General features: G+C 42.3%; 6 protein-coding genes across 7 annotated transcripts; 2 read left to right on the plus strand and 4 right to left on the minus strand.

Moving 5' to 3' along the window:
• Nucleotides 1-821: 821 nt before the first annotated feature.
• Nucleotides 822-1,133, plus strand: RB195_025176 (uncharacterized protein; the record flags this gene model as incomplete). Its single annotated transcript, XM_064213208.1, has 1 exon — nt 822-1,133. One exon carries the CDS (start codon nt 822-824, stop codon nt 1,131-1,133), a length of 312 nt encoding a protein of 103 aa, XP_064069089.1.
• A 10,491-nt stretch (nt 1,134-11,624) lies between these two features.
• On the plus strand, nt 11,625-14,350 carry RB195_025177 (uncharacterized protein; the record flags this gene model as incomplete). Its single annotated transcript, XM_064213209.1, has 3 exons — nt 11,625-11,642; nt 14,091-14,193; nt 14,262-14,350. 3 exons carry the CDS (start codon nt 11,625-11,627, stop codon nt 14,348-14,350), a joined length of 210 nt encoding a protein of 69 aa, XP_064069090.1.
• A 4,153-nt stretch (nt 14,351-18,503) lies between these two features.
• On the minus strand, nt 18,504-18,845 carry RB195_025178 (uncharacterized protein; the record flags this gene model as incomplete). Its single annotated transcript, XM_064213210.1, has 1 exon — nt 18,504-18,845. One exon carries the CDS (start codon nt 18,843-18,845, stop codon nt 18,504-18,506), a length of 342 nt encoding a protein of 113 aa, XP_064069091.1.
• Nucleotides 18,846-18,853: 8 nt separating this feature from the next.
• RB195_025179 (uncharacterized protein) lies at nt 18,854-19,918 on the minus strand (the record flags this gene model as incomplete). The annotated part of the gene is made up of 1 exon (XM_064213211.1): nt 18,854-19,918. The coding sequence occupies one exon, from the start codon at nt 19,916-19,918 to the stop codon at nt 18,854-18,856; it is 1,065 nt and encodes a 354-aa protein (XP_064069092.1).
• An 89-nt stretch (nt 19,919-20,007) lies between these two features.
• RB195_025180 (uncharacterized protein) lies at nt 20,008-20,379 on the minus strand (the record flags this gene model as incomplete). Its single annotated transcript, XM_064213212.1, has 1 exon — nt 20,008-20,379. One exon carries the CDS (start codon nt 20,377-20,379, stop codon nt 20,008-20,010), a length of 372 nt encoding a protein of 123 aa, XP_064069093.1.
• Nucleotides 20,380-20,777: 398 nt separating this feature from the next.
• On the minus strand, nt 20,778-21,631 carry RB195_025181 (uncharacterized protein; the record flags this gene model as incomplete). 2 transcript variants are annotated; one of them, XM_064213213.1, is made up of 3 exons in its annotated part: nt 20,778-21,082; nt 21,199-21,349; nt 21,506-21,631. In XM_064213213.1, the coding sequence occupies 3 exons, from the start codon at nt 21,629-21,631 to the stop codon at nt 20,778-20,780; spliced, it is 582 nt and encodes a 193-aa protein (XP_064069094.1). The 2 variants fall into 2 exon arrangements, with proteins under 2 accessions (XP_064069094.1, XP_064069095.1); XM_064213214.1 differs by having other exon boundaries at nt 21,506-21,607.
• Between the last annotated feature and the right edge of the window lie 136 nt (nt 21,632-21,767).

Below are 21,767 nucleotides of genomic sequence, written 5' to 3' on the forward strand. Positions count from 1 at the left end.
GCAACAAGACCGCGATAACGAGTAGACGTCAAGAGCGGAGGAGTTTGAAAAGGTGTGGGAGGACAAGAACCCATGGAAAGCCTTTGCATAACTGAAACAGTATAGCGACAAAACGATGTTCTCCTGTCCTTAACACTGCCAATGGAGTGGCTGTCGGTGAAGCAACCTTTCCAATACATAATCACTGTGTGATTTAGAAACTGTTAAATTGTTAAATAAGAAATATGAAATGATCAAATAAAGGAATATTTATATCATTCTCATTCATGACTCCATCCTGATACTGAATCAGTTTTCATTCATTCAAAAAGAGGAAGAAAGTTTAACAGAAGTGAAACTCAATGTTCTTTCTTAAAAGTTGGCCAGCACCATTGCACTGCAAATTGTCTCGGATGAATTAGGAATGACAGTTACGTTACTACTCCGAAGTATCAAATATGACGCATTCCTTCCCCAAAAGCTTTTTTTCTGTTCGACATGAAATACAGCAATCAAAAAGTGCGTGAAACTTTAAACCATGGTTACAGATACAGGTTGAGATAATGTATTACAACTGAAAGTGGAAGCAAATCCATCCCTACCTTCTGTCGTAACTATGCGTAATTAAAGTTTTCTTTTCGAACCATAAGAATTATCGGGGAATCTCTTTGCTGCGTGTTATGTACAGAGTATGGGAGTGGATTATCCTGGACTGACTCATTAAACGTCGCGAAGAAACAACGCGCAACGAACAAGCTGGTTTTCGTCCTGGCCGATCTACGATTGACCAGGTGTTCATCGTCAGGAGAGCGATCGAAATCTGGCAGTGGTTTTCGAAGCCAATGCAATTGGCGTTTCTGGACTTTGAAGCCGCCTTCGACTCTTCTCATCGAAGCCGTTTTCTCAACGCGCTCCGCACCGATGGGGTACCAGGAAAGTTTGTTTGCTTGCTTGGTGACATGAATCAACCAATACCTGTTGCAGTTCGAACACCAGCCGGTTGCACAACACCGTTTGGATTTGGTAACTGGAGTAAGACAACAGGCAGTGGCAGACTTCCTGTTCACGTTCGCCATCGATGGCATCATGCGAAGAACATTCAATCATTACCTTGCCGTCAGCGCCTTAGCACCATGTCCCTTGACCGATCTTGAATACGCCCTCGTGAGTGCAAACACATGTGGGTCTCTTCAAGACCTCAAACGGTAATCAGGGTGCACGGACACGGCATCGTACTTGTCGATGGGTTCTTTTGCCTGTGATGTATGCTGAAAAAGAACCCTTGCTACGAAAAAGATATTCAGCAAAAGTAAGGGCCACTTCTGCAGTTAATTCCTTAACAATATGCCTGCGGTCGACACCCATCACCAGCGAAGTCAAGCTGCGAGTCTACTTATTCGCAACACTGCCTAACGGAAAGAAAGATACTTAGACGTCTGCTTGGCTACTTTGCACAAAGGAATGCCATAGTGGAGATCTCTACGCTGAAATCGATGTGATGTACTAGCGGATGACACGTGGAAGATATCAACATCCTGCAACGCCATGAAAAGTGATTACAGAAAATCGTCTTCGCTCACCTGGGCATATACTAAGAAGACCAGCAGGTCGCCTCGTTCAACGAGTTATGAGTTCGTCGTATTCAAGCTGGCCACCTGACCGAAGACTGAATTTCTGGACTGAGGTTGTGAGAGGGAAGTTGAAGACTAGGCAGTTCAGACGAGACGTAAGGTTTCGTAAAATATGGAATAGCGACGAATGAGTTGATTCTGTGCAAGCTCACACAGAAAATCGACAAGGTTGGGCACGGTTATGTTCAAGAACGGCTCCCTCTGCGAGAATGCCGACAATCGCGTCAGACGATAAAATCGTCAGTCAAATCAAGTTAATTGAGTCAACTTTTAACATATTCCAAAATAAATGAGCAAATGATATAATACACTACTTTGTTTGCACAATGAGCGTAATTTAAAAGACATAGCTGTTCACATCTTTCTGAATAGACCAAAAGGGAGCAAAAACCGGAGCAGTGAGAAACGAAAAAGTGCAGCTATGGCTTTCCTCGCATAGCAAGTTATTGAAGATACCAATCGGAAGAACAGAGACCGCCGGTTTCAAATACGCTTTCAGAATTTGGTTTTCTCAAATGTGTAATTTGAAAAAATGCAAAGATTCGTCAAGTTTTAATTCCACACCCCTCAGCGTTGCTATTGGTATGGCAGACAATGTTGTGAACAAAGTGCAAGCTCTCTGAAAGAATTTTTTTTTTCGCAGAGACGTATATCGGAACGGATATTCCAATCAGTATGAAATGGACTGGCAGCTGTGAAAGCAACATTGACAAGCGTGGAAGGAACTTCGCCTGTTTTCCAAAAGTTTGAAAAGACCAAATTCTGAAAGCATATTCGAAAGCAGTGCCTTTTGTGATATGCTAATCCAAAACCGCTACCGCTGATCCTGCAATAACTGAAAACCTATCAGTAAACAACGCTTCCTTTCCTAACCTAAAGTATTTTCTCAGAATAAGGAGCAGACATTGAGTAGGCTATTGTCTGCGAATAACATTAGCTGGTACGATCACTCAGTGAATCCAGTGACCTTCTCTTTTCTTAAATCTTCAGTTTTTAGTTTCGAGAAGAACGAACTAGGTTATGACCCAAAATTATAGTATTACTCATTGGATTTTTCTTCAAAAAAATTGAGAACGAAAAGTGATATTCCTGTTGTTACTGGTGGGTGGAGAGTATGTACCTGTAGAAGTTTTCAAGTGGACAAACTACATATAAACAGAAGAATGTTTGGTTATCAACGTAGTGCAAGTGAAGCGGAGGGAAAGTGGATGAAGTGCACTAAAAACCAAAAAAAAAAAAACGTTTCCGTTCCATAACGAAGTCTTCGTGAGGAAAACATGGTCATCACTTCGATGCCTTTCCTGTACACGGTCAGACCAACCCGTCTTGCTGGTAATGAACAAGAAAATCCCACTTTCTGTCGGAGGTTTTCTTATAAGTCTTCCTTTTTAGGTTAGGTGCCACTCATGGGCTGTGTGCGTTCCTTATTCAATTTTTTTTTGCTATGGCACAATTTCCTCGCGAGTCCCTTTTCTCAACGAACGCGTATCCAATAATGTTGGATAGCCTGTTCGTCTCAGTAGCGCTATAAATTTCTCAGATTCCATTTCCAGCATAAATCTTGATTTAGTCTTATGACAACAATGTTGAAATTAGCTCTGTTCGGGAGTAGCGCACCTAGGTAATAACAGTCTGTAGTAAAATACTAATAGTTTGAGAATGTAAGATTGCTGCATATTTCCGAAAAAAAAAAACTAATCATGGTGAGCGCTGCTAGTACAACTTTTTTGATACTTCTTCAAGAAATAACTCGTTCTGATGGAAAGAGTTTATAACTTTCATTTTCCACTATGATAAAACAACTCGATGAGTGCGTTATGGAATCTGATGCCGCTACATAGTTATAGGTATCTTGGAATCCTGAGTCAACTACAGTCAATCCATGTAAGTTCGCTTGGAAAGCAATTTGTAGGACGCATTTACTGCATTGATAGAGAACTTTAACAAGATGGTGACATCAAAAGAGTGTGCCTGAATAGCGAAATGGACCCGCGGTAGCGTCCGACCACAAAATGGACGCCTTGCGAGTATCCACTCGAAATGTTGGCGAGTGAGCACGGCGGCGGTCTCACCTTGACGAGAACAAACACGCAGCACCAAGCGCGATATTCCAGCTAACTGACTTAAAATAAGTTGAAGTATGAACCTAATTGGGCTCCTAACATTTTGCTCGGAAGTAGTGAGTGGAAGAACGCCTAGGATATAGAAAATGGCACAGACATGGGAAAAAAAAGAAAGGTTAAGAAACCTACGAACTATAAGGAAAACACTTCAGTTCAACGTGAGGGCGTTGAGGAAGAGAATTCGACAGTGGGATTCATTATTGAGAAGTACGACAACCACGACACTGCTGACAAGCAACGTTCCACCATTCACATTCTACAAGAAACGTGTTATGCCTGTAGAGTAGCATCATCAAATTGCATGGTAAAACTACCCAAAAAGAGCTTCGCACTTAATTTGTGCACTCCACTCATGACTTTTTTGACAGTGATCAAGCTCATTGACTTTTGTTTGGATTTAGCAACCAGTGAACCTGAATTATGAAAGAAGTGTTTGCAATCTGATGCAAAATAAAAGAAAATTTGTTGCCTCTTCGTGAAAATTTTTCGTAGCCTTTTAAGAACAACCAACTGATATTTTTGTCCTGCTGCACTGTCTACTCCAGCTACATTTTCGTGTCATGCTTTACATACAATAGATTAAGTAATAGATTGATTGTTTAGTGATGTTAGAGTCCCTGTGGGACATTGTAGAGTTTGGGAGGTAGTTTACGACTATGACTTGTGGCTACGCTCAATTTTCTCTAATCGTTCTGAAGAACGACGTGGAAAAAAATGGTCGTAGTTTCCACGAGGTACGTTAGAACGCGCCAACCTTGTACCCTACGCTGCACTTGTATAAAATCAGGGAGGTCTCCTCGCCATCCTACTCAAGTAAGACCAATGAATGGACTGAAGGAACTGAAACCCCAGAATGAAAAAAAAACTTGGCTTCCACTAGAGGTTTCCATCGGTTGTGCACTCACATCCGGACCTCTACACACACTGCTATCTCCAATTAGTTGATAAAAAAAATCAAGCATCTTGAATTCTGAGTTTGCGAGAACTTGCAAAGTGCACGAGGGCATAAAATGAGTACATGCACGTGCTAGGCCAATAAATGCGAGAACTTTTGCCTATTTGTTGTAGCTTGGTTGTATGTAGCGTTTGCGGAAATTTTCTTCGTTCCGTAATTAAACGTGATTCACCTTGTTGTACTTTTTTTTCGGAGAAATCTTGGAACTCATCTTGGTGACTTTGCGTGCTCATCACTTTCCATATTTCTACATTTGTTCCAGGGGCGCATTTTCACTATGACACTCGACCGCGAACGCTGTCTTTGCATTCCCTGAAAGAAAAGAAAACTTTAATGATGCATAGTTACGATAGAAGGGTTGCTTCCACCTTCAATTGTAATACATTATCTCAACTATTATCTGTAACCATGGTTTAAAGCTTCACGCACTTTTTGATCGCTGCATTCCATGTCGAACAGAAAAAAAGCTTTTGGGGAAGGAATGCGTCATATTTGATACTTCGGAGTAGTAACGTAACTGTCATCCTCAATTCATCCGAGACAATTTGCAGTGCAATGGTGCTGGTCAACTTTTAAGAAGGAACATTGAGTTTCACTTCTGCTAAACTTTCTTCCTCTTTTTGAATGAATGAAAACTGAGTCAGTATCAGAATGGAGTCATGAATGAGAATGATATAAATATTCCATCATTTGATCATTTTCTCTTGATGATTTCGAGCAACTATTAGGTTTGCTACTTATTTCTTTGACATACTCTTAACAACTTAACAGTTTCTAAATCACACATTGATTATGTCTGTCGTTGTATTTACCGTAAGTGTCTATCGTAGTGTTTCCTTTTTCTGGGAACTTTAGAATTTCCTGGGACCAGAAATCCTGAGGCTAAGCTTCAAAGAACAACTTCACAGTGGGTTTGAGATCGGTGAAAGAATTGAGCAGTTCTTGCTCCAGAGAATGCTCGAGAACCCAGAAGAAGAGGTAGTCCGACGAAACGAAGTTTGGTAACTAGGGTGGATGTGTAAGTGATTCCCATCCCAGAGACTCAACTTAACGGCGAATGGCCGAAGTGCAGCCGTGTTGTCATGGATGAGGTGAAGTGCAGGACGTCTCGGTCGCTTTTGTCGGATTGCGTCATTCAACTCGTGGACTTGCCGCGATGGCTGTTCTCTTGGGAGAGCCAGTGGGCATGACCACCAATGTTATCGCAGAGGGGCCCAGCTCTCGTCTTCCCTGACGATCTCTTGCAGAAACCTTGATCGGCGCGGTGAAGCAGCAATGACTGACAGATGCTCACCCGGCATTAACGGGTTGTCTCTCTTAGTGTGCGGGATACCCATCTCAACAGAACTTTCCGATAGCCTAGAGCGAGTAGGTGAAGAGAAGTTTTGCTCGTCGAATCCGTTGTTGACGGTGTGGGTAATGATTTCTTCGCTCACTGCTTTGCTGCCGACAACGAAAAGAGCTGTATATAAGATACTTCTAGAAACACTTAGCTTCTACATAAGCCCCCTGGAGAAAAGACGCGGTTTTCGAACGCCAATTTTTCAAGGTGTAAAAAGCAGTCAACCTCGTATTTCAAAATTAATTACGATCTCAAGTCTTTTGCTGTTAATACTATCAATGAGTTGCTGATAATATTCTTCCCACTCATCTCGCTTCCCAAATAATGTATCAGAACCATTTGGAAAAACGAGTACTTTCAACATCTACTTTTCACTTTCACTATTGTCAAAGATTATCGAGCTAGCTCGTGATTTGCTCTTCATACGGAGAAAGAAAACAACTCAGGTGGTTCAAAAAGTTTCGAAAATGTTCATTTATCATCAAAGACGATGTTTGGAGAATCTTTAATGCTGAATTCCTTCTATTGATAGTTAAGGTTCTGCCCGTAGTTTTTTAGAATACTAGAAACTTCCCGGAGATCGAGAGATCTCAGAAGTGCACAGAAATCCTAGTCAGCTCAAGGACGGAATTCTTGAGAGTTACGGAATAAAAGCATGTAAAGCAAATAAGCGGTGAAATTACCCATAGAAGCAACATTCTACACCCGCATGAGTGATGGAATTCACCTTCACCTCATCACTACTATGGATGAGATCAGTTGGCTCGTAACGTAAACTGAGACTTCAATTTCTGAGACTTCTAATTCCCGGATCTGTAGAGTTTTCTTTCGGCATCTTTCCTGTCGCTGCTGAGAACTACAATTCAAGATTCCCTTTCTAGCGGAGAGAATCCAACATAGAAAATTCCCACGAACGCTTCCGAATGCGCCACTCTTTGGAAGGACTCAAGAGTCAAATTTACAAAAATTTTCATGGTCTTCTTTTAAAGAAAGTGAAAGGTAGGTCAGCAAAGAATTCACTCTAATGCAGCCACATATAAATAAAATGCTGTAAATTTAGTGTTTTAAAATAATCTGAAAGTAACGGACTGAATTTCCTCCCAAATTTTCTTTTCCAACCTCTTGCTACATTATTCTAAACTCGATTACTCATTATTATGAGCTTGAGAAGCATAAATATCCGCTTCAAAGAAACTACAAAAGGGAAAAAATGAAGAAATGAAAGGATTCCTGATGATATAATTTATCACTTTTTATCAAAAGCAATTAATATGGTGATGGGATTTCATGCGAAAATTAACCTTGTTTCCAGCCCAGTTTTCCAGTTCGTACAATTAATTTCACGGAACATTTCCTCGTCAAAATCAAATGGGGTTATAATTATCCAAATTATTGTTACCGAAAATGGTAATTCGTTCGCTTCTCTGTTTCTTCGTTAATTCTACCGATACTCCTATGACATTCAGAAAACATTCAGTGTTGGCATTAAACTCCACTCCTATCCTCGGAACCCTCAAGCAACGAACACGAAAGTAAAGTATACAACAAGTACATACGTACTCGGTGTGCACAGATGCTTCGGAAATAATGATTGGTGAATTGGAAACATCTATCATATTATGTCCTACGGCAAGCAACGGCCTTTATGTACTCCTCCCAATGCTTACCCTTATCTATAACAAACTTGGCGGAACGAAATCTCCTCAGCAAAATACTCCTGCGCGCAGGTCAAAGATACCACCGCGGCGTGAGAATCACTCTCCTGTCAACCTTCTCCTCGGATGGACAGGAAGGGGAGAAACATCACGCAGACCTTACCCATGAAAATTTGGTGTTTAAACATCAACGAAGCAAAGCCTGAACGTAACTAATCAGCAGAGTGGTTAACCGCAGAGCATAAATGCGTAGCATAGTGCATGCCTTGTAGAAAGCTTTTTGTCGATGTGATATGTGCTGTTGCAAATGTACTACATGCTTTCGCGATCACTTCAATCATTCATACCTGAATAAAATAGGAAATCGTATGTTGCATAAATGAAACACTCTGGAATGCAGAGACTTCAAATTTTTTCGTTGTCGAGGAGGTCTGGCTTCGTGCAGCAACTTGAAGTGTGCTAAAAGCAAAATTAGAGTGTTGTGTCCACAATATGAATAGGAGTGGACGGAAACAGAATTTAGCGGTTTTCTTTGTAGTTCCTCGAGTTTTACCGTGTTCCCAAGGACACGAGCATTGCTTTATGCCTCAGCTTTAATTTGACTGAAACTGGTACCATTTAAGAACCAATTTGTAGCTGGAATCAGCTTATTTGGATGACTCAAGTAGGCTATCAGACATAACATCATGGTTTTTTGAGGTTCAATACGTCAGACAATAACTAATATGTATGATTTTATCGTTGGTTTACATGTTGCGACAAGAGGAAGCCTCGAACGATGCAAAAAAATGGAACAAAAGAGGACGAATTGAATTCAAATATCAGTTCCGATCCGAAGCACGTAGAGCAGGAATTGATTGAGAAGGCGTTTGCTGCCCTACTTGAATAGAACGCAATTTTTCTGACCACTCCTAAAAATATTCATTTTCTTACTGGCCATTGGTAGAAACATGCTTAAAGGAGTCTTGAGAAGGCTCTAATCGCATTTCAAATATTCCAGAATATCCTTACGAGTGTAAGCTGCGAAGTCAAAGTACTCATAGTGCCACATATGTTGTCGTTATGGACGCTTGGCCGGTCAACGTTATTTGTTTTGTAGAGTGCCGGATCTCGACGAGTTTTCTCATGGCTCAGAAAGTCACGGTATCTTTTCACTTCCTGGAATAATCAGATACTTGCGAGTGTGAAAATATGCAATAATCCAGCAAAGAAAACGCACACATCTGTGCGAAAACCTCCGTAAAAACATGGTGTATTATTCAGATTGAAAACGAGTACTTAGTTTATTTCTAGATATTTCTAAAAAATCGCGTTATGTGACGTGAGAATATAATTAATTCGCTAAAAGTGAAGTAGAATCTGTGAAAGGTTATTGAGTAGGGTTACTTTCTAAGAGAGACTTTATGTTGTGGGGCGTTCAAACTGAGTCGACCGTGGAGAAATATGTACGTAATTCTTCAGGAAAATAAGGAATCACTAAGTAATAAAGAACAAATTACATTGAGAAAAGAATGTACAGGATCCAAACAATTTTTTCACTTTCTCAATGTTTCTATAAGCAAGTAGGATATTTTCCAATGAAGTATATTGCAGCAAGGAGGTGGTAGGCACAATTAAAAAGAGATATCTTTAAAAAGGTACACTAGTCGTCTGTAATGTAATCTCAAGGACCTTTGAGACAATGTCTGGTTCTGCTCCGCTTTTTTAAATTGAAATAAAATGATCATGATAGTGATAATGACTAATTGTTCTGATAACTCAAAGCACTAAATTTCGAATATGAACTTCTTTGAAGAGAGCCTTCAAAGGAATGCAAGATTGGATGAAGACGTTTTTCAAACCTGCGCACCTGAACGCACGCAAAAACGCACCTAAGGATATTGCAATAGAAGATAAAATGTGGGAGAATTTGTGTAAGTGAACCTCATCTCTAGCTTCTCCTGCAGATTCTTTCACCACGCCAAATTCGTGATATGCTTTATCATAACACGCAGCAGACTCTTGAGAGCTGAATATTCAAGTAAAACCAATGAATAGGCTGCTTAGAGCACCGGAACATGCCACAAGACTGTGCGCTCTAACGCACCTCACAGAAACCAATGTGTTTCCCAGGCCGAGTTTTACAATGATTAGGAAGAGCGGAACCACCACGAATTCTGCAGTCAACAACCACACATCTAGCGTTTCTCGCGCATACCCTCACTACGTCAGATTCGTGATGCGCTGCTTTTAAGAGACGATGTGGATTGGAAAGGAAGAAAAGCTGAACGCTTTCAAAAAGTGACCTTAGAACTCCTTTTCCATTTCTACAGCACACCGTACACCTTAATGTCATTGAAGAGTGGGATTTTGAAAAGATGTAAAATTATCTATTCATTCCTAGTAAATCCGTCTGTATATGAAGATCGATAGAAACTTCTTTCATGTAACTCAAATCAAACATAATACTATTTGGGAAATACTGCTAACTCATAGAACAACAGGTGCTGTAGAAAAAATAATAACATTAATATTTTCTGTTCCTGCAGGTAATCGAGTTCTGATCTTTCAGAGGCTTGCAAGAATCTGTGCACTTAGTTTTCTTCTTGTTCAATTCAGTTTTATTTTCGTGAATCATATTGAAATTTGTCACACTGTTGCGCAAAGTTCAACAAATATCCTCGTAGTTATGTTGTAGTCCGTTGGTTATACGCTTTATTGAGACTAAATGATTATGAAAAGAACCATCTTCTTTTATACAGTAAAAGGACAAAGTGTCTTGGCGTTAATCCATCCGCTTGGGGTTCACTTCGAAATTCTGAATTGAATGGAATTGGTTCGCCACCACATTCACTCCAGTTCAGATTCGTTTGAGGTTTACGAACGTGTAACTGGCCTAACCAATGACTTGCAATGGCTAGCCGATGTGTCAAGCCAGTATTTTTATCCTCCCAGTCAAGTCTGGTATCAGTTTTTCCATCACTGAGGGATGGAAGGCTTGTTGAGCGGAGGGCGGATTCGAATCGATCCATAGATAGATTCGATTCATAGAGGAATAAATATTGAAGTCTAGATGAAATGATGACCAAGCTTAAAATAATTCATGGAAATATCTTGCGTTCCATTGCAGTATTCGCTATGGAATTTGTATTCTTGATGTTGGAATATGTCAACATCTGAAGGGCGCGTGCCGCGGGCATGGCATTTCCTGCAGCGTTCCTACACTGCTTTCGCCTCTAGCGCCCAAAGCCAAGGTTTTTTGTATTTTTTTTTTTACTTTTAGCACTGTGTATTAATATTTATTATAACACTTTTTGATATTAACATAACACTGGCTATATTATACTGTTTTAATTTATTTATTAAGTGTTCAGTTTGTTTCCTTAATTCTACTTATTATACTTGACTTTGTGATTGCTCTCTGAGCGATTTATTAGAGAAAATAAAGGGAGCGTTTGTTTTCAAAGGCATTACCCCACGAATCCGGGGCGGTATGGAGTTCCGATTACTAAAGACGATACGGGGTCGTAGATTGTAAAGACAGGTTGTATACCGTCCATTTCCTCCTAATTGCCGTAAAAAACAGCCGAAAGATGCGACGCGTGCACAAGGCGCTCTAATAGAACTCGTCGTAGAGAACAGCGTCCCGGAACGCTCGAAGTCCTATTGGGGCGTGTCATCTCTGAGCACGCATCGCACCTTCCAGGCCGTTTTTTTGTGGCAATTAGGAAAAATGAGCGTTATTCCTATCGTTGTCTGTTTCTGCAACCTGCGACCCTGCATGGTCTTTAGCCTTTAAGAGGTTCTTTTACGGGGCGTAGAGGAGGGGAGAGGGAGAGGAGGAGAGTTTTAAGGAGAGTACTTTCCCAACTATGCTTAACCGTGGCTATCGCTGAGCTGAGTTCATTCCATTTTCTCACAACTGTACATCAAAAGACTTTCTACTTGTACCATTCACAGATGCACAATATTAATGATGTAGGTAGCATTTTCGCTTGCCTATGCTCCAAGACTTTTATGATTCAGCCTAGTTTAACCGAAAAATTTGTATCTCCAATATTCAACATAGAGTCAGCTCAGAAATTTGAATCAGTGTTACTTTGTACGGCCAAACCATTTGGAGATCGAGTTAACAGCTTTGTTCCATGGTACCATCGTTATAGATCTGAGGTGGTTCCTGCGCGCTTCGATCAGGCACTTCAGGTCAAATAGACTACGTCACAGGAAGAAAACACCTCAATAAAATTCCCTGATTCTAATCAATTGAACGTTTAGAAGAAGGCGCCAGGCATATAACATAACGCTGTTAAGGTCGAACACGCATTTGTCGTAGTACACACCTCTGGATAACACCCACTTTTCCGATCTCCTTACAGGCACACTTCTGGTACCGTTATTCATTTGTATCCACGTTACATCTTGCGTTTAGAGCAGCACAGAGGTATCGAAAATGTAGTGAAGAAGATGAACATCGAGCTCCGTTTTTACCTTCGTAGCACCACCATTCTTTCTTCTTCAACGTATCCCTCAACAACTCCGTTTAGCAAGCGGAGGAAAATTAACCAACAAAGGCTCTACCGAAGACATGGCCAGCCAACTTGACCAGGACAGACGAAAATATCACTGACGCCTACACTGAAAACAACTACAACAAACACTGAAAACAAGAACTACATCTGATGCGGGTGATACAATCTTAAATGGGATATTTTTTCCACTCAATAAGCTCGTTTCATAAGCAAGAGGAATAGGCGGTCGGCGACATTGAACGCTCTGCTAAAGGGATGATACTCAAGTACCCCGCTTGGCGCAAATGAAAGAGGCCATTCAAACTTCTTTCATACATCATTCCAATAGCGGAAACTCTGTCACATTTACCAAGGAAAACACAATAAAGAAGTCCGGACACGTGATGCGTTCTAGTAATAACCGTTGCGTCAGAGCCGGGCGTTGCACGCTGTTTGTTCCAGAAAGGCGGCCGATCCGGTGACAACGAGATCCTTCAAAGAAAAAATGTACCGTTTGAAGGCGAAGATTCTGTCCAGGTACTGATCGTGGTTTGGTCCAAAGGAAACATCACTGGCGCCTGCTCGAGCAAATCCAAGAACAACGGAGTAGAGTTGATGTAAATGGTACGACCTTAGGTTAACTGTTTCCGATAGCAGTGGTTTTTGCCATGCAAATGATTACACCTCTTATGGACCATTCTAACGAAATTTGAAACGTCTGCTTGCTACAGCCACTTTATCTACAAATTGAACTTTTTTCAATGCATAATAATGCAGTATAGATGTTGTGTTTTGAAACAGCACAGTTCAGAAGCCGCAAGTTAAGTTAGACGAACTATGCTAGCCGCTCACGTTTAACTCAACGCGCTGTGATTTCTTTATATAGAAGATAAGTTTTCTCATGGAGCTTTTCCAATGTGCACAAGTTTTAAACGGCTTCTCCATGAAAAATCACTATCAAGAACAGTGAGTTTTAGCATGACGGTTTCCATCCAATTTCTGAATGTGCCGCCAACTTTTGTATTCTCTCCTATGCACGACAAATACGCGTTGTTTCGTCGAGCTTCATCTAATGGAGTATCTTCCGATAAGTAGTCAAGGATTGAATTAATATTAAATGCATTTCCATTTCCGGAGACATAGAAATTATGCTTGTGAACTTCCACAAGTGCATTAGTTATCTCTCCCAATTTAACGTTTTTTTGACACACGACCTGTCGTTTCTCTCCTCAAGGTGACCAGCTCACCAGCGCATGACTCTCTATTCAAATTCCGTGTCGAAATGGCAGGACGTTATTTTTGGTCCGAAACTGCTACGAATGATATAATTTCGCATATGCCAACTGAACTAAAAAATGACATTCCTGCTGAAATCGCAATGACTAACATGGATGCGAAAATGACAGAAAATGAGGGTGGTCCCACAATGATGTTCTGACGCTACCACAGATTTATCCGCATCATATATTATATTAACGACTACATTAGCGTTTGTCTGCATTACCCATTATATCAATTTCCATAGTACTTTCGCCTGCAATGTGTCCCAAAGCACAGTAATCCAAACTCCACAATATGTCAGCTTACTCGCTCCAAATTCAACCTTAGTGTCATCACCAGCATGGTGGATGTTTCTATGCGACGTAATCTGGACGGTCGTAGCAACTAAACACTGCCAGCACGAGGAAAGGTACATGTGGCGAACACCGCAACGCAATCGAAACGGTTCCGATGCCTCTACACTGCCATTGGCACGGTGCAGTGTTCTTGACGGCTGTAAGCTGTCTCACAGTTGTAAGCTCACGGCGGTTCCTTAGATGATGTTCGTGATGAGACGGCTCGTTCTATCGTCCTTTTTTTGAAGACAAGTTACGATGCAATAACAATGATAACAATGAAACGCAAATACCATTTTTAGGGCTGTTTTTTTCACGAGCGTATGACGAAAGATAAAGACTGGCTAAAGTATAGCAGCGCCCTAAGTCTGGCTCGGTACGCTACCATTCCTTTATATACAGAAGGTAGGAGAAAGCATTAAGGTAGAGTGTTCGTCTATTTGAGTTTCGATGCTTATTATTTGCCTCTATAGACACACCGAACAAGCTCGAGTTTTGCAAAACTCAGGGAATAAATTGGGCACCAACAAGATCAGAAATGCATACAAAGGGGAAGTTCTAGTAAGTTTCAAAGTCTTACAGAAGTTGTCGACAAGTCAAGTCGACGAAGAAACATATTGTTTAGTCTGTAAAATGTTAGAATAGAAGTTGTTGTTCATTTCTTGATGTAATGTTTGTATTCGCACTTTATCGGTACATAGATCTTGGATTGTGCATTGTACCATATATAAGCAGTAGATTTCCTCATTAGGGACCCTTGGCGTGCAGTAAGGATAAAGTAGTACAAGAGACAAGTGTTTTTATCCCGTACTCCTAGACAAGTTGATTCACTAGTATTAAGTCCCGCGTGGCATTAGACAAGTTTAGCTCAATTCTACATGGTGCAACGGTACAATACAGAACTCAGGTAGGTCATTTTTTAAAAATTTTCTTCACGTTCCATTTGCGTTCCTTTTCTCTCTCGTTCATCTCCTTTGGGACAAGTATCCTAGGGAATTTGCCTTACGTTACCTGGTATCTACAGGGCTTGAGCATGATGTCGTACAAGTTAGCGACTCCTAAGCGATTACTTAACGCGCTTCAAAGAAGACGGATTAGAATCCACTAGATCCCCCTTTCGCCACTTTCGGGCGTAGAGGGAGAAATTTTACCAACCTTTATTCGAAGCAGTCTTCAGAGGCTAGAGGAAGGGGCTATAGAAGCAGCCAGACCAAAAATTAAACGACAATTAGAAGATTACGCTGCCGTTTTGGCTAGCTTAACAGAGCCACTACCAAAACACACGGACGAGTTTGAGGTGTATTCGTCTAAGGCGCAAGACTCTATAACCTTGGTCTTCGATTACACACTGCAACATCAAGCTCAAATACGAGCATTTCGTTCCCATGCTCGTCACCCACAAAGAACATTTAACTCCTCAACAGACCCTAGCCGTGCAAGCGGACCGATTGAATCAACATTACCTTCACTTGAGACAAGAACGCCAATTCCACAATTTAGCGGTAACATCTGGGAATGGGATAACTTCTGGGAATTATTCCATTCTAATGTGCATTCGCAGAACCTCTCTGAGCTCCACAAGTCTAATTACTTAACGCTCTTAAAAGGGAAGCTTCAGAGTCAGTAAGAAAATTCCAAATCACGAAAGAAAACTATGAAAGCCCCCGAATTTCTAGGAAGAACAATTATGGAAAGTCAGTGGAGCTCGTGTTCAGAATAATTAATCGATTGGACAATTACTTCCTCCGGTGACCCGCTGTACGTGATCAACGTAGGCTGTTCGAAACAAGTCCAAGTAATAATAACGCAGTTAGCACAAAAAGGCGAAAATGTGAATAGCCAATGGGTGATAAGACAAATATTGTCAAAAATTCCTAATAATGTTCAACGCAAAATCCTCGTGAAAAAGCAAACGACCGTGATGGACAATCCTTTCAGTATGAAAATCTTTTTCAGTTTCTAGAGGAGGTCATCTCCAACGAAAAACTGGTGTCCCTTTACACTGGAAAAGAATGTTCGTCAAATACACCCAACATTGATAAAAGACCAAGACACGCAATAAATCTACAAGTACTTTCCTGCAAGTACTGCGAAGGCGCTCACAAGTCATTCGACTGCGACAAGTTTAGAACGCCTCAGGAAAGAATGAAATATATCCGGGATCACAAGGTATGCTTAATATGCTCCTTTTCGTAACACACTACAACAGAATGCAAAAGAAGTGCAAGTTTCAGGTGTCAGTAGCGACACCATACTAAGAAGAAAAACCCAAACGTTTGAACATTTAAAACGTTTAAACGGTTAAAACGTTGATTAAACGTGAAAACGTTTAAACCAACAGCGAAGATGAATCTTCTTAGCCAAGAATCAAGTCCTAGTTCACCAGAGGAAAAAAACATTCCCGAAAATCCAATCAGAAAAATATCTGGAAAATGAGCAAACTACCTTTCTGCCCACAGGTATAATGACAGTGATGAATCTTACCACAAAAGAGTTCAAGAAAATTCCAGTTCTTTTGGAAACGAGCGCTGAAATTTCCTTTATCGACACAGCACATTCTGAGGAATTGCGCCTTCCTACAATAAAAGAGAAAAAATGCGTCTTCATACTTTCGGCTCTGATCAGATACAGAAAACAAGCTCCCGCAAGGTCTCACTTGAAGTATGGGACGCGGAAAGCCCAATCCACTCTCCCTAATCTTGTTTACACACGACATTTTAACTAAGCCATTCGTAACTGCTCCAGTTTGTATGGAAGGTGTTGACTTCATTCGACAGGAAAACTTGCCACTTAATCTCAGATCCGATAGCTCAACCGTAAAACCGTTCATTCTTCTCGGTTGTGATCAATTATGGACGCTGATGAAAAATGATGAACCACACGTACAGCTTCCATCTGGACTACATTTAGTTCCAACATGCCTTGGACATATATTAACGGAACAAGTTAAAACATCAGTACAAGTAGAGAGACATGATGACGAACTGAACAAATGAGATGAATATTGGACACTTGAAAGACAAGTAAATGTAGTTTCTTCTGATATACGATCTGATAATGAGGAGAATGAGAAGTGGGAAAAGTACTCCTAGAAGTGGTCAATAGAGTCAGCTGGCACAAAAGGGTATTCCATTTTAGAGAAAGAGAGAGAAAACGATAACCTACCGTCAAGTTTAGGAGAGATTCAATCAGACAATAGAAAAACGACATGATGGATATTATGTTCGATTCTTGGAAGAATGTGAACATCCCAATACCCGATAACATAGCAATAGCAATGAGTCGATTAGTCAGCGTCAGGAACTCATTGCAGACGGATGAAAATTTACTGGACAGATATAATGAATTATTCCAAGAGCAACTTCAACGATAGATCTTGGAAGAAGTTCCGATCACGACAAAATCACAAGTATCCAACGTCCATTATATTCCTCACCAAGCAGTACTAACGCCACATAAGACAACAACTAAGCTTCGAATAGTTTACGATGCGTCTGATCATTACAAAGGGTGTTCATCGTTAGACGACGATTTGCATTGTGGGTCACTAATCCTACCACAACTGTTTGGGGTACTCCTTTGATTCACGATTGGACAACTAGCTATAATTTCAGATGTGGAAAAAACATTTTTACAAGTTCGCCTCCACGAAAAAGACCGCGACAGCACAAGATGTTTGTGGTTACGTAACCACAACTTACCACCCACATCAAATAACATTCAAGTACTCCGATTCACTAGAGTAACTTTAGGTTTAATAACATCTTCACTCCTTCTAGCTGGAAGTATTCATTTTCATCTCGACCAATACAGGGAGGATGACCAGCTAGTAGCAGACATCAAAGACATCTTATATGTTGACAACCTCATTTCGACTGCGGATTCGCTGGATAATTCACTATACTCTACTCGCGAACAAAACAAGTGTTTAACGAGTTAAATATGAATCTTCGTGAATTCGTATCAAACCATATAAAGTTAAGGTCCAAAATCTCGCCCAAGGATAAATCAGCGGACACATTACAGAAAGTACTGGGCATTACATGGAATCCAAGACCCGAATTTCCAAATTTCCAAATCCAAATCCAAGACCCAAAATTCCAAAACCCAAAGACCCAAATTTCCAAATTTCATGCTAACCAAAATTTCCATCGAATCTCACAAAACGAATGCTAACAAATACGATAGCATCCATATATGACCCAGTGGGATGGCTGATGCCACTGCTACATAAGGCAAAGGTTTTTCTCAGAGTTCTTTGGAAGGAGGGATATGAATGAGTCACAACTTTTTCATAACTTCACAAGGAATCGTGGATGCGAATCTGCTCCGAAATGGAAGGCTGCACAAAAAAACCTACCCGGATGTCTTTGTGCAAAAGACAGAGAATGTGTACTGAAAACCTTTGCCAACGCAAGTATTGAAGCTATGGAGAGAAGTGTCTACTTACGCACAGATACTTACTTAGATACTTAGATGGCCCGTCTGCACTGGATGTGCGGGCCCCAGCATCTCTTCCACTCGTTTCGTTCCCTCGCCATTGTCATCCAAGATGTTCTCAAGCTTCGTGAGTGACGTTGACGAGGTCCTTGAGCCGTATCCAGCTGAGCTCTCAGCAGGTCCATCCGTGCAGCGAACACGTCACCCCATCTCGTTGGCGGTCTCCCTCGGGGGCGTTTAGCGTCCCTTGGGGTCCACTCTAGCGTTCTTTTAGTTCATCTATCGTCGATTCTTCTTATGATGTGACCGGCCCATCCATGTTTTGCTTTCGATACATATTCCGCTGGGTCGCGAAGACGGGACATTCCTCTTAAGTCGGAGCTACGAAGACCGGCAAGGTGTTGTGTGCGCCGGTTAAACTTCAGGAGACATCTCTCAAGAGCTCTCTGAGTAGAAAGTAGCTTCTTAGACGTGGCCGCGGTGTCTGCCCATGTCTCCGTTGCGTAACAGAGCGATGGAAGGACTGTCGAGTCAAACAGATGGGCACGAAGATCATGGTCCGTCAGTTGGTTCGTAGCTTCCCTGACGGCTGCGAATGCTGCCCATGCTGCTCTCATTCTTCTAATCAGTTTTCCTTCAAGTCGTTTTCCATATTCATAGAACGTCCGAGGTATACGTATGACGAAGTTTCCATGATTTGGGAGCCTTCAAGTTGTACTCCTCGGTCCTCGCAGTAGGCGTTCTTCATGAACAGTGTCTTCTTTCTGTTTATTCGTAGTCCAGTTCTCTTCCCTGCTTCGTTCAATTCGTTGAGCATCGTTTCTGCTTTATTGGTACTGCTCGAAAAGAGAACGATGTCGTCCGCGAAACGAAGGTTCGAAAGAAATCTTCCATCAACACGTATGCCCCTTTCTTCCCAGGATAGTGATTTCATTATCCATTGTAATCCAGCCGTGAACAGCTTCGGCCATATAGCATCGCCTTGTCGTACTCCCTTTCCAATGGGTATAATGAGAGGGCGGTGGAAAAGCTGTATCCTAGTCGTGCATCGATCGTAGCAATTGGCTAATGTCCTCACATACGACGCGTCTACACCTTGATCGACCAGTGCTGACAGTATTGCATTCGTTTCTACGCTGTCAAAGGCTTTCTCATAGTCGACGAAGGTTAGAACAAAGGGCAGACGGTATTCCCGGCAAACCTCTATGACCCTCGACACGGTCTGGATGTGGTCCAAGCAGCTGAACCCTTGGCGGAATCCAGCTTGTTCTTGAGGCTGGGCTTCATCCAGCGTCCTAGATATGCGCGTGAGGATGATCTTGGTGAATACTTTGTATAACACGCTCAGCAAGCATAGCGGACGGTAGTTCCGAAGGTCCTCTCGGTCACCTTTCTTATGGATAAGAACGGTTCGCGAGGTCTTCCACTGGTCTGGGCTCCTTTCTTTCTGAAGGTAGGATGTCATGTGCGCTGCTAAGATTACATGAAGCGGATGGCCACTAGCCCGAAGAAAGTCTGCTGATATAAAATCAGGTCCGGGGGCTGTGTCAGGTTTCATGCTCTTGATAGCGACTCGTACTTCCGAAGGGAGAATCCGTGGTGGAGCTTCGCCAGTGGGGATGATTGGGGTTGACACAGGAGTTGATGAACGGAAAAGGTTCGAGTAGAACCTCTCCGTAATGATTTCCATCTCACGACGAGAAGACGTGCGAGTCCCGTCTTCGCTCAGCAAGGTTGCTAGCGGAATATTATATTAGTGAATGTCCTCGCGGCACTTCTCTAGACCTGTCCTTTTTGTGTTGCTTCCAGAATCTTCTTCTGCCTGTGCTTCAAAAGATCCTCCTGCAAAGCTTTTCTGCAGCTAGTGTTTGCTGCTAACCGCTCACTGTGCGATGCATTCGGATCTAGCCTCAAAGCCCTTCTTCTTTCCAACAATTCCTTGGTGGTCTTCGAAATTCGATCCAAGTTTGTCGTGCGCGGCTTCGAGGCACGTTCAGCGCAGGCTCGTAATCCTCTGAGCAGCATCTCGTAGTCCACGTTTGGGTCCTCCTCAGTGTGCCAGTCACCTTGGGACAAGGAGTCCTCGAGTACGCAATCGTCGTAGACGACTTCTTTTCTCCTTCGTTGCCGATAGCAGATGTTCTTTTCCATCGTGTGGCTAAGTCGTATTTTCGCACGAAGGAGACAGTGATCAGGACCACTACAAAAGGATGGCACTACTGAGACGTCAAGTAGACACTACCTCCGGTTGGTGAATATGTTGTCGATCTCCGCACGAGTCGCGCCATTGGGCGATTCCCATGTTCACCGACGATGATCTTTCTTCATGAAAAGAGAGCTTCCATGAAAGAGGCGAGCGGCGGACAACAGCCCGGCGAGACGATTGCCATTTGCATTCCGGTTCTCTAGTCCAAATCTTCCAATCCTGTATTCCTCTTCTGTGGCCTTTCCTAGTTTTGCGTTAAAGTCTCCGACAACGAATTTGTAAAAGGACCTCGTTGCAGACTACTTCCTCCAGCTCCTCGTAAAACGCGTCCAATTCGGATTCATCAGCTGCTGATGTTGGTGAATAGTAATTGATGATACTGATAGATTTTTTGGCGCAGAGGGCGGAGGCGAAGAATGGCCAGACGAGGTGACAGGATCTCGTGAGAATCGACGAGATGGACGACAGATGGGTGCACAACAAAACCAACACCGCTCACATCTCGCGACGGAACCTTCTCTTCACGAATGACGAGTGTACCGTTATTCATCTGTCGTACGTCGCTCCTTCTGCACTTGGTTTCCTGCAGAGCAATCACGTGAAATTTGATACGCCCTGCAGCTCCGAGAAGGGCATGCAGGTCAGCGTCTGTGGACACTGTTCTCGCGTTGTACGCACACAGTCTCAGTGGCGAGTCGTGCGTGTGTCGCCTTGGTCCAGAATCAATGACGTCCTGAGCAACCTGAGATTTGATCGCCTCTCACCGGTCGCCATACCGTCCGACGTCTGAGACGGCAGGGCCCAGTGTGCAGGGTACTGAGGCAGTGAATATGCTGGAGTGGCAAAGAGACTTTTCCCCAAACTAAGCAGCCATGCCACGGCGAGCTTAGCTTTCACCACAGGTCGTCGCCCAACCTATATGGATCAGGGAACCACCTAGCGACATTTTGCCAAGACGGTGGTGAATCTTAGCAGTGGTTTACTCTTAGCTAGGCTTCCGATTCCGAGAAGTCGGAATGTCGGATGTGTCGAACTCCTTCTCAGCTTGGGAGACCCTGCCGGAGGACGAACCTCCGCTGTGCATCGCAGTTCGACGCCCAGTGTCACATCCACGCTACTATGAGGTAGTAAACCGTTGTGGAGACGCACAGATACCACCACCAATATTGTCATCGCAAGAGGCAAACTGCCCTCCATTAAAAACGCTTCAATAACAATACCAAAAATGGAGCTAGATGCCGTAACCGTGAAATTTTGTTTAACGAACTCCGTACAGTGCTTCGAATTCAATACGTCTGTTTTTTTTTTGGGATTCTAAGATTGTACTAAGCTG

This window comes from Necator americanus, chromosome X, assembly GCF_031761385.1.
Source record: "Necator americanus strain Aroian chromosome X, whole genome shotgun sequence".
Lineage (NCBI taxonomy): Eukaryota > Metazoa > Nematoda > Chromadorea > Rhabditida > Ancylostomatidae > Necator > Necator americanus.